The sequence below is a fragment of the Melitaea cinxia genome, chromosome 10, assembly GCF_905220565.1.
Source record: "Melitaea cinxia chromosome 10, ilMelCinx1.1, whole genome shotgun sequence".
NCBI classification, from domain to species: domain Eukaryota; kingdom Metazoa; phylum Arthropoda; class Insecta; order Lepidoptera; family Nymphalidae; genus Melitaea; species Melitaea cinxia.
The window spans coordinates 10,567,777-10,584,212 of NC_059403.1; the positions used below are offsets into that span (position 1 = coordinate 10,567,777).

Sequence of the window (16,436 nt, forward strand, 5' to 3'; positions counted from 1 at the left end):
GCACAATAACATTATCAAGGCCTGTCAGGCCAACAATACCATTAATTCAGCAAAAAAAAAAAGTTTATCGATGTTCTAAATAAAGAGATATCCTGAGCATTTGTATTGTAAGTTACTTTCCAGTAGTAATAAATTTATGGTAAAAGCAATTATTGTTTTTTTTTTCATACACCTACTAAATTGTTATTTTTCAAAGTTTCCTCCAAAATGTTGACCGAAAACTATATGCGATAAGGCTATCTTTTCTACTTTTTTAATTTTTTTCATGTGTACAGTGAAGAATATAATTATGAAAATAATAATCATGCAATACAGATCTCATTGTTGAATAATGACATTTTCTCCACCCTACCCGTATCTATTTCGGGGACGTAACAGCAGATTACATGTTATAAGATTTACTTCGACCCACAAACGTCTCTGCCAATATTTTCCATTAAAGCAAAATACGCAACAAATTTTAATAAAAAGGCTAATTAGCATTACTGCTCTGTGCTACATATTACTATACTTATTTACCCTAAAAATTCTGCGATACATGTAACTCAATCTTGTTAATCAAATAAGTATTTTCTTGACTTTTCACTCTAATTAAACAAATGATAATTAATGATGTTATCATGTTAACAGTACCTCTTCTGAAAATAATCTTCGCGACTGTATTACACGTGAATGTGCATTTTGTATCTAATAAAAATTGTTAATATAAATTATTTTAACTCTAAACGAGTTAGTCTTATTACTAGTAATTATTATTTGCGAATATGGATAACTTGCTGTCGAACGAAGATAAAAATAGAAGCGAGAAGAAAACTTCTGCTATGGTATCGTTATTACGATCATGTAAGTTAATATATATTAGGTCAGTTTCCTCATATTTTATACAGAAATTCAAGTAAAGATTTTAAAAAATATCTTTTAATTAATTATAATGTGTATGTATCATTTTGTTCGATAGCTTGCAACCACCTTGTAGGTAGTGACAGGATTTCGTTGTAGAGAACATTTTGGGTCTACGCGTGCGCAGAAAACTGAAATATTTCAAAAATGTCACTAATATTTAAAGTTTACGCGTTTGACAGTTCGCGTCTGCGGGGTTACCTAGTATATACTATACATTAAACTCGTAGTATACACTGGTTTATAAAATTTCTGCCTGCAACGATTTTTTTTTAATACTTTTTAGCCCCATATAAGTAAAATATTCTAATATAAGTTAATTTAAGCCGTAATCGGGCTTTATTTGTTCATAAAATTTTTTTGCTAATATCATTATGGAGAATATAATAAAATTAATTAATGCTTAAATTTTTTATGTTCATTATTTCAATGGATGTACCTACCTATTATTAATTTTAATGTAAAGTAACACAAGCAAAAAACACGATTCAGCCTGTAACATCTCACTACTGGGCTAGGCCTCTTTCCCTTTCGGAGCTTACATAGTCCACCACGCTGCTCCACTATGGATTGGCGGATTTATTCCCTCCTACTTAGTAGGAACGATCGATATCAGGTGTGGTATTTGATATATGATAACAACCAGGACTGACAGTTTAACGTGCTTTGCGAGGCGCGGTGGGGACATCCTCGCGGACAGACATCCAGAACCGAAGTAAATATTTGTATAAACACAAATGTCCACTCCAAGCGAGAAACGAACAGCAACTACCGGTGTCAACACATTATACATTAAAGCGGTCAAAATCAACATAAGATACCCTAAATAATGAACATTATCTTTTCACAGGTTGCATAATTCCACAGCGCTATACATTTGCAATAGTTGCATTAATTGGCCTTTGTAATGCATTCACAATGCGTACAACTTTGAACGTTGCAATCACGCAAATGGTTAGACACAGACGCTTAGGGAGAGAAAATTTAGATCCAGATGCATGTCCAAGTGATATAGTACTTAATACTACTACTCTCATCACTAATCCAGTAAGTACCAGAACTTTTTATTAATTTTATTGTAAAAAACATTAAATCTTTAATTAAATTCCTGCTTAACAATTTCGTTTATAGTATGCAATGTTCGACTGGGAAGAAAAGACACAAGGTCTCCTTTTAAGCGGTTTTTATTACGGATACTGTTTATCACAAGTTTTAGGTGGATATTTAGCACTTAAATTTGGTAGTAAATGGGTATTAGGTGTTGGACTCTTAAGCACGGCAATATTCACTTTTTTGACGCCGATTATCACACGAATGGGTGGATCAACTTGGTTATTTATTCTTCGAATTTTGGAGGGAATAGGAGAGGTAATTAATTTTTCACATACATATTTACGCCAATTTAGAGAAGTTTCTACCATTTAGCAGTTATCATTTAAAGGCCAAATCTAAATTCAGGTACCTATGGATAGTAGAGTAGTTGCGGCCCAAGACTTTTATCTCACAGTCGCTAGCCACTGTAAACGCAACGAATTTAATTTAAAAATGACAATATTTTTAAAATTAAACACGTGTTCAAGGTTGATTATATTTTGATATAAACTATAAATTGTTGGATTTCTTTAAATAAAAAAATAAAAAAAAAAAATTATATTTTTTTTATGATTTTAGTTCACCGTTGTTTCATGATTTTGGGAACTGTAATAGGTAGCATTACCTTTTATTGAGGTAGGGCAAAGAGAAAAATATTTTGCTCAAAATCTGAAGCATAGAGTTTGGGGAAGTACCTCAATCTTACATAAGATCAAAGCTAAATAAAATTGCTCTTAATTAGTGTTGTGTTTCTGTGGTGGGTAGCTAGCACGCTTGTAATTTTCCGGGATGAAAGGTAGCCTATGTTCCTTCTGGGCTCCATTGACGTGGCTCATCAAAGTCAAGCTTTTGAGCCCTGAAAGTAGAATAAATAAACAAACTTACTTTCATATTTATAATATTAGTGTGAATTTTGCTACACATATTTACACATATGCGCACGCATGTATGCAAACATTCATACACATATAAATTTCAGTTGTGTTATAGTAAATTTATATTAAATTTTAGTAGTCTTTTTATTACAAAATAATTGGCTACAGATAACCAAGTCAGTGCATGTTACTTCGAGTATAATAAACATTATTATTAAGAAACAAAGACATTTATCAAATTACAGGGGCCTACAATGCCTGCATTAGCTCACATGATGGCAAGATGGATACCACCACATGAAAGGTCGATTTTATCAGCAATCATTTTCGGAGGTGGTCAATTTGGAAACATATTCGGACCAGTCATATCTGGAATTTTATTAGATAATAATAGAGATTGGGCTTATGTGTTTTATTTCTTCGGAGGTTTTGGTTTAATTTGGTTTACCTTATGGGTAAGGGAAGAATTGATCTATAACCATTCATGCACATATATATTTACTTAAAAAGTAATCTTGTATTAATGTTGTGAATTTCAGACCCTTTTATGCTATAGCGAACCAACTGAACACCCATTTATATCTAAAAAGGAATTAGAATACTTAAACCTAATTCTGCCGAGAGCTAAGGAAAGTAATAAAAGGGATCCCGTACCTTGGAAGGCCATTATAAGATCACCGCCAGCGTGGGCTATGCTTGTCGCTAATGTTTGTAATTTGTATTTAATTTTCTATTATTAACCTAAGACATTATTTAAATACAGTTAATATGATTAAAAAAAAATCTTATCATGGACTCACCACATTGCTGTAAACCAAAAGTGAATCTTATTACTTCATTCGTATAGTCTAATATTTGCTTGTTTCTTCTATTTTTATCTATATAAATAAAAATGAATGTTGCTAAGCGCATAACTTGGCGAATGGCTTGACCGATTCGGCTAATTTATATTTTTTTATGTTCCTTAAGGCCCACGGAAGGTTGATACTTAAAATAAAATTAAAAAAAAATTACTATTAATTTTTAACAGAACGAAGTCTGTTCGGGCTGCTAGTTCTATAGTAAAAACTATTTTGTAACTGCGTTATTCGTGCATACTGTAGATCTTCTTCTTCTTTTCTTCTTATAGGTATATTTTTATTTATTAATTGTTTTCTTATCTTTATAGGTGGGACACGATTGGGGACTTTACACTATAATATCAGACCTCCCAAAATATAGCCACGACGTTTTAAAATTCAACATAGCAGCTACTGGTATTCTGTCTGGCTTACCTTTTATGGCGATGACGCTTTGTGCTACGCTTTTTGGTATTATTTGCGATTTAGGTATTAGAAAAAAATGGCATAGCGTAAAAACAGCAAGGAAAATATACACTAGTATAGGTGAGTATTAAGTTTTGTATTGTTAAATTCATATTAAATTGTTTTTTACAATACGATTAATATCGGTGTACCAAAGGTAATATAATTGAAAATGTAGGACAATTTACACTTTAAATTAAATATTTTGTGCATTAAGGAAAATCAATCCCAAAATAATTAAGCAGTCGAAATTTCCTCCAAGCCTAAGTAGTTTTTTTTTTAAGCCGCGTTTTAGGATACTTACGTAAATATTTATATATATATATATATATATATATATATATATATATATATATATATATATATATATATATATATATATATATATATATATATATAGCTGTAATCTTCTGTAAGGTTGAGATCCTTCTCCAGTCGGGGTGCTCCAGATTTCGAGCAGGATATTTCTCGTTGTGCCTTACCTCAATTAAATATGTAATGAAACAATTGTTATTAAAAATAATAGAAACAAGATTGTACACACTGTCTGTATTTTAAGATATTATAGCAACTATTTCTTTTCTTACCAAGTTTTTACTATGATACTTTACATTTTAATACAATTTTTAATTAAATATTTTAATCAAATATTTTGAATTGAATATTTTTATACCAACAAACAAAAATGCTTAAGTAATATAAATGTCACATTAGCCGCAACAGGACCAGCGATATTCATCATTCTAGCTTCATATTCTGGGTGTAATCGGAATGCGGCGATGGTCTACTTTATAATTTCAATGGGACTTATGGGCGCATATTATAGCGGAATGAAGGTATTTTTAATTTATTTAGTATTCAACTTTATTAACAAAATATAAAAAAAAATATCCGTCTTATTATTACAGTCATTTTGCTAAAAAAAAAAAAAGATTACCACTCTATACACATTGCATTTTTGTTTGTTTATATTCGAAATTCGAATTACAAATTTGAAAAATTGTCAAATAAACTTATCGTTAACGCATCAAGGCTGGTTTTAAATATGTACTGCATACAACGTATTTACTAATATTAAAATTAAATTTATATTCTTCATTAACAATGTATTTTTTTTAAATTCATTTTATATTTATTAGTAGTGATTTCAAATATACAAGCTATCTTCATAATTATAATTTTAAAAGCGATTTTCAGCTTACGCTTTTCTATGGACTAGCGCCAAAACACACGTTTATAGCAATTTCAAATACTTGGGTGAACTAGTCATTATAAAAACATTTGACTTTGTAAAATCACAGCAGTTACTATTATTACACAGTACAGTGTATTCTTTTATAGGTGAACGTTTTGGATGTGGCACCTAACTACGCTGGAACATTAACATCTTTCATAAACACAGTATCCACATTAGCTGGCATTATAACGCCGTACTTGACTGGACTATTAACACCCGATGTAAGTAAAACATTAAATCAAATTAGACTTAATTTATTACCGTTGAAATTGTTAGTTCAGATAAATATTTTTAGCCCTAGGCCATTTTTATAGGTACTTGTGTTAGTGGTCTAGAAGTAGTTACGTTTAGTATTAGTATATACTCCGAACCTAGTAGTAGCAACGATTCAGAATTTAAATTTTATTTTGACGCCAAGTTATTTAATAGTGATTCCTAATGGATTTCATGGGTTTCCTTTGTCATGCTTTACTACTCAATACAATAAAAAAATACGTGCATATTATTAAATTATTAATTTTAAATAATGATTTTAAAATTTTATTACTTTTCAGTCAACTCTGGTACAATGGCGTACATCATTTTGGGTTTGTTTTGTGATGCTAGTTGGGAGTAACATAATATACTGCATCTGGATGAAAGAGGAGCAGTTGTGGTGGGACGATATAAAAAAATTTGGCTATCCACCTGGGTGGAAACACGGTCCCCTTACAAAAGATGAAGAGTCAAAAAGTCCTCAAGATGTCGAATTAATTGAAAAAAATATAGGATCTTAATAATTATTACTTCAATTAGTTAATATACCCACCTTTTTTCGATGTCGATAAAAAGTTCCACCTGCTTGAAAGGGACATGACGGGATAAACTGCGTTTTTACGTTTTTACGAATGAAAGTTTTAGAAAACCAACAGACTATGGCCTAAAAAATACAGTTAAATATTTTTTAAATTTCTGATAACTGACGGACATCGCACGACCCAAGTTGCTAATTATCACACGCACTAATCAATATCTTTCATAATAATATTCTCTATCTTAGATATCGATAGGCGAAAAGAAAATTAATAAAATATAAAAATAATATAATATAAAAATGACGCATATCTATATAACAATGTTAAATACTTTTCCAAAATAATTTTTATAACGTGTTATATTTACTATTTCGATCAAAATAATGATTTCCAGAATTATTTGTTTTTAGTTGCAGATGTTGTCAGTTTTGTTGTTGTTACGACGTACGAATCTTAAAAAGTACTAAAGTGCTTACAGTAAAACTTAATAATCTAAAGCTATTAATTACTTAAGCTAAAAAGTAGTAATAACGTAAATTCAGGCGCAGTCGGCTTGATATGATTAGCTAGGCGAAGTTTTCACTTTCTTGATTAGAAAATAATCGAAATCAAAACAGCTTTATTTAAATAGGCTTTAGAAAAGCCTTTGAATAACATTTATAATTTTTTACAGATTATGAATTATATTTCTTTACTTATTTTACCTAATACATTTTCAAAAATCTTCACAATACAAATAAGCAAAAAAATTTAAAATGTTAATAGATTATTATTATTATTATTTGTAATGTTTGTATTTTTTTAATATAAATCTTGAAATATATTCTTTATAAAAGAAGCTGCGTCGAAATGTAAATGTAATCGTAATAAGTGTGTTAAATTCTTAAACCAAAAAGCTTTTAATTTCTTACTAAATATTTCGATTGATAACATGAGAAAAATATCGTATATTAAGGTTCTAAATGCATCATCTTACGTTCAAATTGTAAACTTCATTTGAAACTTTTTTAAATATTACGTATATGTACAAAATTGCTATTATATTTTAGCAGGAGATATGAGGATCAATAAAATTACACCACATAATACTGTAATTGTCAATAACCATGTGAATATATATTTATTTTATTACTAAAAAAAATCTGACGTTATTTTTAACACTAATATCAATTTTAACCTATTAAAATTTCGTAATAGCAACGAATCGAGAGGAAAAAAAACGAAAAGTTATTAGATATGTAGGAATTCAAAATTTTGATAGTTAACAAATAATATAATATTTTACAGAAACACTTGAGATGCGCTATTAGATTCAGTATTTATAGTTTGGTTTATTTGCATACGTCTTCTGGCTTGTCTTAATAGATTTGTAATTTCAATTATTTGAATTTCAAGTCGTTTCTTTTTTTCCTTAAGCTCCACAACCTACAATGAAAAAGTTCAGTTTATTTTGTATTGCTGTGCTGTGTAATAATAAATGAGGTTAGTATTTAAATGTTTTTTTTTTTGTTTTATCCAGTATGCAAGTAACTCTTATTGCCTGAATACGGATTATAACATTAATAGATACATACACATATTTTTGCAAGATATTATCTTTTATACGATATTAACCATCCGATAACATAAAGTTTCAACCACAGATCGACTCCAATGGATACCGCATATCGAACATTTTGTTCAATTTCAAATTCTTCAACATGTTATGTCATTTTTTTTTAACTAGAATTATTATTTTATTTTCTACAACACTTTATGGCACAAAAGGATATTGTAGATGTTGACAAGTAAGCTTTACTTGCTCAAACATTTGTTTTAATTGCTAAAATTCAAAATTGAATACGTGACAACAGGTCTATACCTGGCCGATGCTAAAGTCAATAATCTGAATACTGAGTTATATGTATATGATTTCCAACGTTATGCACTGGTAGTGTGCCTTTCATGTGGTATCTATTGGGGATCTGTGGTTTCAATATAAATTAAATAAGATTGGCATCATTGTCTTTTATTTACTAAAAACTAATAGGTACTCGTAATAGGTATTTAATTTCTTTAAAATTGATCTTGTAATAGATTGTAACAAAATATCATAAGAAACTTTATGCACGTGTAAAGAAATTGTGCGCTCCCACTTTTCTCTAACAGGAAAAAAGACATGACGAGATGTAGAACCGAGAAAAATTTATATGCTTTTATCCCAGTGAAGTAGTAATGATCCTTTTCTTAACTGGTAAAATTTATGAATTAAAAAAAAAATGTAAAAATAAAGAACTAAAAATTGGAGTTTTCAATTAAGTCCCTAATGGCCTTGAGGCATGGCGTGTACCTCGTCGGTGGCGTCTTGAAAATCACGCAACAAATCTTTTCTAGTTAGTAAGCCGGCTTTCATTCGCTCGGCTTCGAGGGACCAACGAAGATGATCGCGTTTGTTCTGTAAATAAGTGACAGTTATAAAAAAAATGTGTTGTTAAGGTAAGCCTTTTTGCGAGTATAACAACAAATATTTCAGCCAAAACGTTCGCGATTTATTTTTTTATATACTAAAGTAAATGCAAAATAGTTTTTTATTCATTAACAAAATGGAAGGTCGTTTCTAGTTCGGTTTCAGAAATTTATACTAATTTTGTAAAAGACCGTTTTCCACAACTGTGACATACTTTTCTGTAACATTCATTTACAAGATTAGAAATCTTGTGCCTATACAATTTTTATAGCAACAAGTACTAAGAAATTAATGCCTACAAGTAGAATATGAAGAAAAAAAAATTAAATATTTTTTTCGAGTTTCTCGGACCGGACGGAATACATGGACCGTAATTTGTTTGATCGGCTTGAATTATACTTTAAATACCATACATTTTTGATGAGGTACTTAAATGAAAACGCACTTTATAATTTTCTGTCACGTCCACTACAGAAATCAGTGTTCGTATAAAAAGTTCAAGGCGGTTTCAAGCACTTAATAATGGGACTAAACATTAATTTAAGTGTTTAAAAATAAATGTTTAACTTATTTTAAGTGTAAGCTTGTTTTTTCTCATTTCAATATCTCCAAAAACAATAATATGTTTTTTTGGAAAATTTGTCAAAATTTCACTAAAAGACAATATTAAAACAAAGACGAAACATTTACGACATTTTAGAATACAAGGTCATGGAATCATAAGATTTATTACAATATTGACAAATGTATATTTATTTTCATTTAATTGGATATTATGATATTACTGTCGTTGAACACTGGATTTTTTACCGCTTCACCTATCGGTAATCATTAACATTTGTAGACATTTTTGCGTAGCTAATTAATTTAGCAAAATAGTCTCTTAAATTCTGTGATTTATTCAATTAAAAAAAGGTGCTTCAAATTAATTGATTATGAAATTGATAATAATAATAATTGAATGCAATATTAAGAATAACTGACTAATGTGCCGTCGTGTTCGATCCCCTTGCATGACAAATGTTTGTATAGCTCATAGAGATGTTTTCACAGTCTGGGCATTTGTATCGTATGTATGTTTTTGTGGAAATATACACCGAACATTTATGACAGACAGACAGGTTATCATCCTACAGAAACCTGTTTAGTGTGAAGAATATATTTATTCGGTCATTTATGTATTTACTTACTTTTATTTCCCCTAATTCCTCACGTGCCCTAATAAGCTCAATTTCGGCATCACCAAAATCACACTCAGCAAAATCAATGACCTCTTCCGTGTGGTGCATTTTTTCTCGAATATGTGCCAACATTTGGTTATGTTCGGTACAATTGACACGATTTTTAATAAGTTCATCTTCTCGTTCTAAATAAGGTTTTACTGTTTTTAATATTTTTTGTCTAAATCATAACATTTTATTTCTAGGAATTGCGTAAATATTAGAATTATGTATGTATATGTATATAAGTCCAAACTATTATTAAGCTAGGTTTACATAGTTAAATACCTTCTATTTTCGACAAATAATTCTGTTTGTCGATGTATAGCTGTTCATACTGAGCGACATTAAGGCCCGGAGCGATTATTTCTAATTTACGTACAATAGAATCTAACTCATTAACAGCGTTCCTTGCTCGTATGTATCGAAGGCAAAGAGCTGATGCTTGTTCACATTTGCGTCTTTGTAAAGTTAGGAAGCGTTCAACGGTCTGTAATATTAGAATTAATTTTATTATTTAATTACTAGAATTTTTTAAATTCAATTATAAGATAAATATATAATCTTATTATATATGATAATATCATTAGGGTAAGGAGGGTTTTATACATTTTAATAACCGTATACAAAACCCCTGATATTAATACCACAGTCGGGTAGAAAGGTGGTCCTCATTTATTATTTAAGCATAATCTCAACTGAAATACATCATTTAATCTTCATCCATATTAGATGTTAGTGAAACGCTTTCTTACTTAGTATTACATTAATTTGTAATTCTAATAATTATTAACCTATAATAAGTTGGACAAAATTATATTCAGTAAAAAATGTTATTTAAATTATTGTGTAAATATTTATAAATAAACAACTTTTTACCGAAAATTACCGGACCCCCTCAGCCCTCCCGTGACCATGGTTGCTGTAAAGTATCCGAAACGTCGGACATCTAGGCATCTAAAAAAACTTAATAAAACGCGATAAAATCCGAAAAAGTTATTCATTATAATGAGCATACTTGCATAATTCGCGTAAGCACTAGAAAACATTATATGAGGTAGGGCACAGTAGGAATTTCCTGCTCAAAATATGGAGCAGCCCGACTGGGGTAGTACCTCGACCTTACAGAAGATCATAGCAAAATAACACTGTTTTCAAGCAGTATTGTGTTCCTGTTGGTGAGTAAGGTGACCAGAGCTCCTGGGGGATTGGGGATTGGGTCGGCAACGCGTTTGAGATGCTTCTGGTGTTGCAGGCGTCTATAAGCTACGGTAATCGCTTACCATCAGGTGAGTCGTACGCTTGTTTGCTGACCTAGTGATATTTAAAAAAAAAATGCAAATATTTGTTAATATAGAAATGCTACATTCGGCAACTGAGGTTGGAAATATCCTGCTCAAAATCTGGAACAGCCCGACAGGGGAAGTACCTCCCTTACAGAAGATCACAAATAAATAAGTGCTTCCAAGCAGTGTTGTGTTCCTGTGGAGAGCAAGGTAATCAGAGCTCCTGGGGGGATTGGGGATAGGGTTGGCAACGTGCTTTTGATGCTTCTGGTGTCACAAGCGCCTATAAGTAAGCCGTATGCTTGTTTGCCGACCTAGTTAATCAACAAAATCTAATCATCAAAGGATTGATGAAAAAAAAACATATATCTAAAAATGATAATAATAAATACAGTTTACATTCTCTCTCTCTCTCTACTACTCGCAACATAATAATGCAGTGATATATTACATAGTATTAATCTAGATAAATAAAAATGAATGTTGCTAAGTGCAAAACTCGTGAATGGCTCGATGAATTCGGCTAATTTATTTTTTTGTATGACCTTAAAGCCCACGAAAGGTTTTTATACTAAAAAAAAATACTATCAAATTTTGACAGAAAGAAGTGTGTTCGGGCAGCTAGTATATAAATAAAAGTGAATCGCCAAAATTTATGTACACGCATAACTTCCAAACGACTGCACTTATGTGGTTGTTAGGATCAGTATCGTGTAAAAGAAAATTTAAATAAAAAGTCGATATGATATGTATGTTTTGTTTATTACTACGTTCATAATATACGTGAAACTGACCTTATCAGCGATTGGTTTTCCCTTTTTAGAGTAAATAAGGCCAGTGCCAGTGTTACGTTCGTAATTTTGGAGTGCATCAAATCTGTTCTCGACATGTTCTAATTTATCTGCGTATTGTACTTGAACCACGTGTAATTTTGATTTTATCTGCAAATATTTCATGCATTAAAATTTAATGTGCGCTAGATTATTTTAAACAAAAAAGGATTTAGTATTACGTCTGCCATTTCTATTTCCTCTTTTTCTTTTAATTCTTGAAATGTAAATAGTTTCTGTTGGTATTTCTCTTCTAAATGCGGAACGTTTTCTAAGGGCTTTAAGACGTGTTCCAGTTTTCTCTTTCTGAAATTAAAAAAAAAGAAAGAAGCTTAGAAATACTTTATTTTTAACATCAGTTAACAGTCTTATTAGACATACTGTATAGATTTATACATTTTTAAATCACAATAAAAAAAATTAATATACTTATAAATTATATTTTATATGAACATAATTATAATGATAAATACATCTCTATGTACATCTCTATGTACATTTTTATTTTATTTTATTAACGGACAAAAAATAATAATAAAAAATAGTAATATATAGTAGTGAAAAGAGCTTTAACACTGTTAATTTTAATTAAGGTTTTAAACTGATTCTTACTTATAATATTCAGCTAGTCGACGGTGTAGCAAATTATTTTTAATTTGTGCCTGGTTACGGTCAAACATCAAATCTCTATAAGCTTGTAAATATTCATCTCGGTTAATTGTTACAGCTGCTGCGCCTATCCCTTGTCCAATTTGACCACATGATTCGTCATTAATATTCTCTCCAGCCTCTGGTAATAACGTTCATAAAATTTTATTAAAAGGTAGCTGCGCACTCACAAAATTAGTATCATGGATAATATAAAAACTTAGAAATAAAATTAATAGGGCTCGTGAGTTTTCACTTACATTATACTTCAATACTTTGTAGAACAGTTGATATTATGTTACTGCACCGTTTTTATGATTTCAAAAAGCACAATGACATGCCATGTACGATCTTTGTCTATAATACGTAAGAAACTTCGTTTTATAGGAACGCAATCACTGGCGCTCCACTCGTTACAACTTAATGCCAAATGTACGTAATATAATTTGTATTGACTATTATATAGACATAGTAGAATAGAAATGATGTAATGTAAGGATAGTAAGTAAAATAAATAAATTAACTATAGCCGTGCAAATAATTCGCGCTAAATAAGAATAATAATTATCCCTCTACAAAATTACAAAAAAGTATTTATACGTGAGTCGATTTGAAATTGAACAAAAATTTACCGACCGTCAACCAAGTTGACATTGTTTTAAAATTAAAGCCGTCATACATATAATATTAATAATTAATTAATTTACAAAAACAAAAGCAAAAAAAAAAAACAGTTGTGGATGCCGGTAGAGCAAGCAATTATCTTTTAAATGATAAATAATGTATGTAGAGTAATTTTTTAGAGTTAAATTTCCAAAAAAGGAGGCAAACATCTTAACCTTAGCTTATTAATATATATGATGATATAGATTTAAGATTATCTATGTAATTTTCGTGGTAGTGCACTGCACCAGCCACTTAGGACGAACCAACTCTGGTCTATATAAATGTTTTCTAACCCGAAAATTATTTTCGAAACCGGCTTAGACTTACTTTAATATCGACATTAACTTTTTAACCAAATTAGAAAACTCACCTCGGTTCTAAGAGCCTGATCACAAGAGCTATAAATCAAAAAAGTAAGAGTAAATATTATTTTGCTTTAATTATCTAATCCAAATCCTCCACTCTGTCTGAACCTTTAACATTTCGGGTATTATACGTGTGGTGAATAGTTTCGATTACAGCTCTCAAATGTCTGAAAGTCTCGGTTATATCGTACAGTGGCGAAATTTTAGTTCTTTGTTAAAGAATATAAGTAAAATAAACATTTTAAAGTTAGTAGATTTTTGAGAAGCTAAATAGGGTATAAGTAGGTTTATAAAAGTTCATTAATAATATTTTTGTTTGAATTATGGATATTCTTCCTGATATAAAAATTCAAAAAAAAAAATAGCAATCATTATGATATATGAACCCATGTTAAGATAGTTACTATTTTACGAGCAAGCATTTGATAAACACCTGTTCTTTGTAAATTCTATCGTAAATCAATTTAAATTATAAATAAATCTTAAGGAAGAGAAATACAAAAGGTTTTAAAGATTGCGTTTCTCTTAAAATAATACATATTATAAAAATAACAAAGAAACAATCTGAGCACAACTGTTACAAAAGATATGAGCAATATGTAAATTCGTATATTTGTATTAATAACTAATAATATTAGATTAAAAACATCTGGTAATCTTGATCTAAACAGTTCTAAATACTTTATTCTAAAACGATTTTTTTTTAAGAATGAATGTTAAACGTTATCCACAGCACGGGTATGAGGCTGTATTCACATTTTTTCAGTGTTACTAATAATTTAAAAATTTTATACTTTATAATACTGTAAGATTAGGTTTGTATAAATGCACTAATTTAAGCTTTCGTCGTTTAGATTCGAATATATTTGTCATATATAAGAAAGCCTTTCAACTAACAAAGATTATAACATTGTTATAATAACTATTAAGCAGCGATGGTAAATGGTAGTGAAACCTCACGAGTCATTAACATGTTGAAATCTTTATAGTGTTAAATAAATAAGTAAAACAATCTAAGTCACGGCAGCAACAACTAGGTAATATCTTTATTTAGTTTAATAAAATATGATAAAAACGATATACAAACCACTTGATGAACTTGAGCTACCATCTTCGGTTTCCGTTTTTTCTTTTTTAATTTTAGTTTGCTTAGGAGGCTCCTGTGTTAAAATTATAATACTATGAATAATATTCATCTAGAATATAACTAAATTTATTAAGTACTAGCTGAATTCGTTCGCGTGAGAGATTCTATCTGGATACTCATGATTGTTTTAACGGCGTGATCCTGATCCCGTGGGAATTAGGGGATGAAAAGTATATGTTACCACGTGACCTCCTGTAGCTTATTTTAGCCGTTCCAGAAATAGATGTAAAGACATATAGACAATCATTTCAAAAAGTTTTTAATTTATTATGAAAAAAAAAACCTAAAGACTTGCCAAAACGGAAATATTTTAGTATGCAGAATGTAGTATTTTAATTTTATTTGCTTTTTACTCATCTATATATTTATTTTATTTTTGTTTTTTATAATTTAAACCTTTTGGGATCTTATTTGTTTCTCTTGCAATAATAGTCCTATTTCATATTAAAATGTTTTGTAAATAAACCCCATTTCACTGGAAGATTGGGATAAAAGTGGCCAGTTGCAGTTGCTATATAATCTCTTCTATCTTCCAGTGAAAGACCTATTAAAATCACTTTCACCGCTAAGTGAGAAAAATAAGTGTAGTCGCAGATTGCAACAAAAGAATTTACTCCCAAAAATACAATACAATACAATACTTTATTGTACAACCAGAAACAATACATGTAACAAAATAAGCAAAAAGAAATACAAAAAAAAATGTACAATAGAAAAAATTCGTAAAAACGACGTCGACTCACGTGCCTAAGATCGCTCGTACCTAAATGTAATTCGTAATAATTAATGAGCTGTTGTTGGAAAAATACTTTGTAAACTTTAGCATTCCCCAACGCGATGACGCTTGGAAAATAAATATATTTGAACCTACATAATATATGTGACGATAGTAATTAAATACGTTTAAAATATTATTTGTTAGTTTTTAGAGTTTATTTTTTGTGTCGGGGGTTTTTTAATATTTTTAATTTTACTTTTAACATTGAAGACTTCTTTACACATGCTTGACTTGGGGAGTAAGCTGATGAATGCAGACAAGGAAGAGAGGGGGAGGGAGGGAGAGTTAGAGAAAGAGAGAGTGAGAGAAAGAGTGAGTGAGAGGTGCGAGCACATATTTTCTTTCTCTCATAGCCAGTTACGTTTCGTTATCTAAGACACAGTGCAGGCCTATTGTGCAGGCCTATTGTGCAGGCCTATTGCTAAAGAAGTTTTACTTCAGTCGTGTATAGTCTAACGCACATTCGTTTTTTAACCGACTTCCAAAAAAGGAGGAGGTTCTCAATTCGACTGTATTTTTTTTTTTTTTTTTTATGTATGTTACATCAGAACTTTTGACCGGGTAGACCGATTTCGACAAATTTTGTTTTAATCGAAAGGTTTTGTGTGCCAATTGGTCCCATTTAAATTTATTTGAGATCTAACAACTACTTTTCGAGTTATATCTAATAATGCGTTTTTACTTGACGCTTTTTTCGTCGACCTACGTTGTATTATACCGCATAACTTTCTACTGGATGTACCGATTTTGATAATTCTTTTTTTGTTGGAAAGGGGTTTTCCTTAGTTTGGTACCATGATAAGGAAACCAGGATCTGATGATGGGATCCTAGACAAATCGAGGGAAAC

The 16,436-nt window shown here is 30.2% G+C and overlaps 2 protein-coding genes across 2 annotated transcripts; one reads left to right on the top strand and one right to left on the bottom strand.

Moving 5' to 3' along the window:
• Positions 1–764: 764 nt before the first annotated feature.
• LOC123657273 (putative inorganic phosphate cotransporter) lies at positions 765–6,190 on the top strand. Its single transcript, XM_045592848.1, has 9 exons — positions 765–843; positions 1,751–1,947; positions 2,032–2,268; positions 3,113–3,322; positions 3,407–3,574; positions 4,036–4,252; positions 4,886–5,007; positions 5,513–5,629; positions 5,963–6,190. Exons 1-9 carry the CDS (start codon positions 765–767, stop codon positions 6,182–6,184), a joined length of 1,569 nt encoding a protein of 522 aa, XP_045448804.1. The 3' UTR covers positions 6,185–6,190.
• A 1,097-nt stretch (positions 6,191–7,287) lies between these two features.
• On the bottom strand, positions 7,288–13,286 carry LOC123657274 (centrosomal protein of 135 kDa-like). The gene is made up of 8 exons (XM_045592849.1): positions 13,265–13,286; positions 12,597–12,774; positions 12,167–12,290; positions 11,949–12,095; positions 10,157–10,358; positions 9,839–10,014; positions 8,532–8,636; positions 7,288–7,627 (listed from the first exon to the last, which is right to left on the bottom strand). The coding sequence occupies exons 1-8, from the start codon at positions 13,284–13,286 to the stop codon at positions 7,484–7,486; spliced, it is 1,098 nt and encodes a 365-aa protein (XP_045448805.1). The 3' UTR covers positions 7,288–7,483.
• Positions 13,287–16,436: the final 3,150 nt, after the last annotated feature.

Excerpts from the sequence above, each read along its gene's own strand:
- LOC123657273 (XM_045592848.1), top strand. The coding sequence starts at position 765 with ATGGATAACTTGCTGTCGAACGAAGATAAAAATAGAAGCGAGAAGAAA. Across the intron at positions 1,948-2,031 it reads CTACTCTCATCACTAATCCA|TATGCAATGTTCGACTGGGA; the intron begins GTAAGTACCAGA and ends TTTCGTTTATAG. Across the intron at positions 3,323-3,406 it reads TAATTTGGTTTACCTTATGG|ACCCTTTTATGCTATAGCGA; the intron begins GTAAGGGAAGAA and ends TGTGAATTTCAG.
- LOC123657274 (XM_045592849.1), bottom strand. The coding sequence starts at position 13,286 with ATGTCAACTTGGTTGACGGTCG. Across the intron at positions 12,775-13,264 it reads GTCAACTTGGTTGACGGTCG|AGGCTGGAGAGAATATTAAT; the intron begins GTAAATTTTTGT and ends CGTTATTACCAG. Across the intron at positions 8,637-9,838 it reads AGGAATTAGGGGAAATAAAA|AACAAACGCGATCATCTTCG; the intron begins GTAAGTAAATAC and ends ACTTATTTACAG.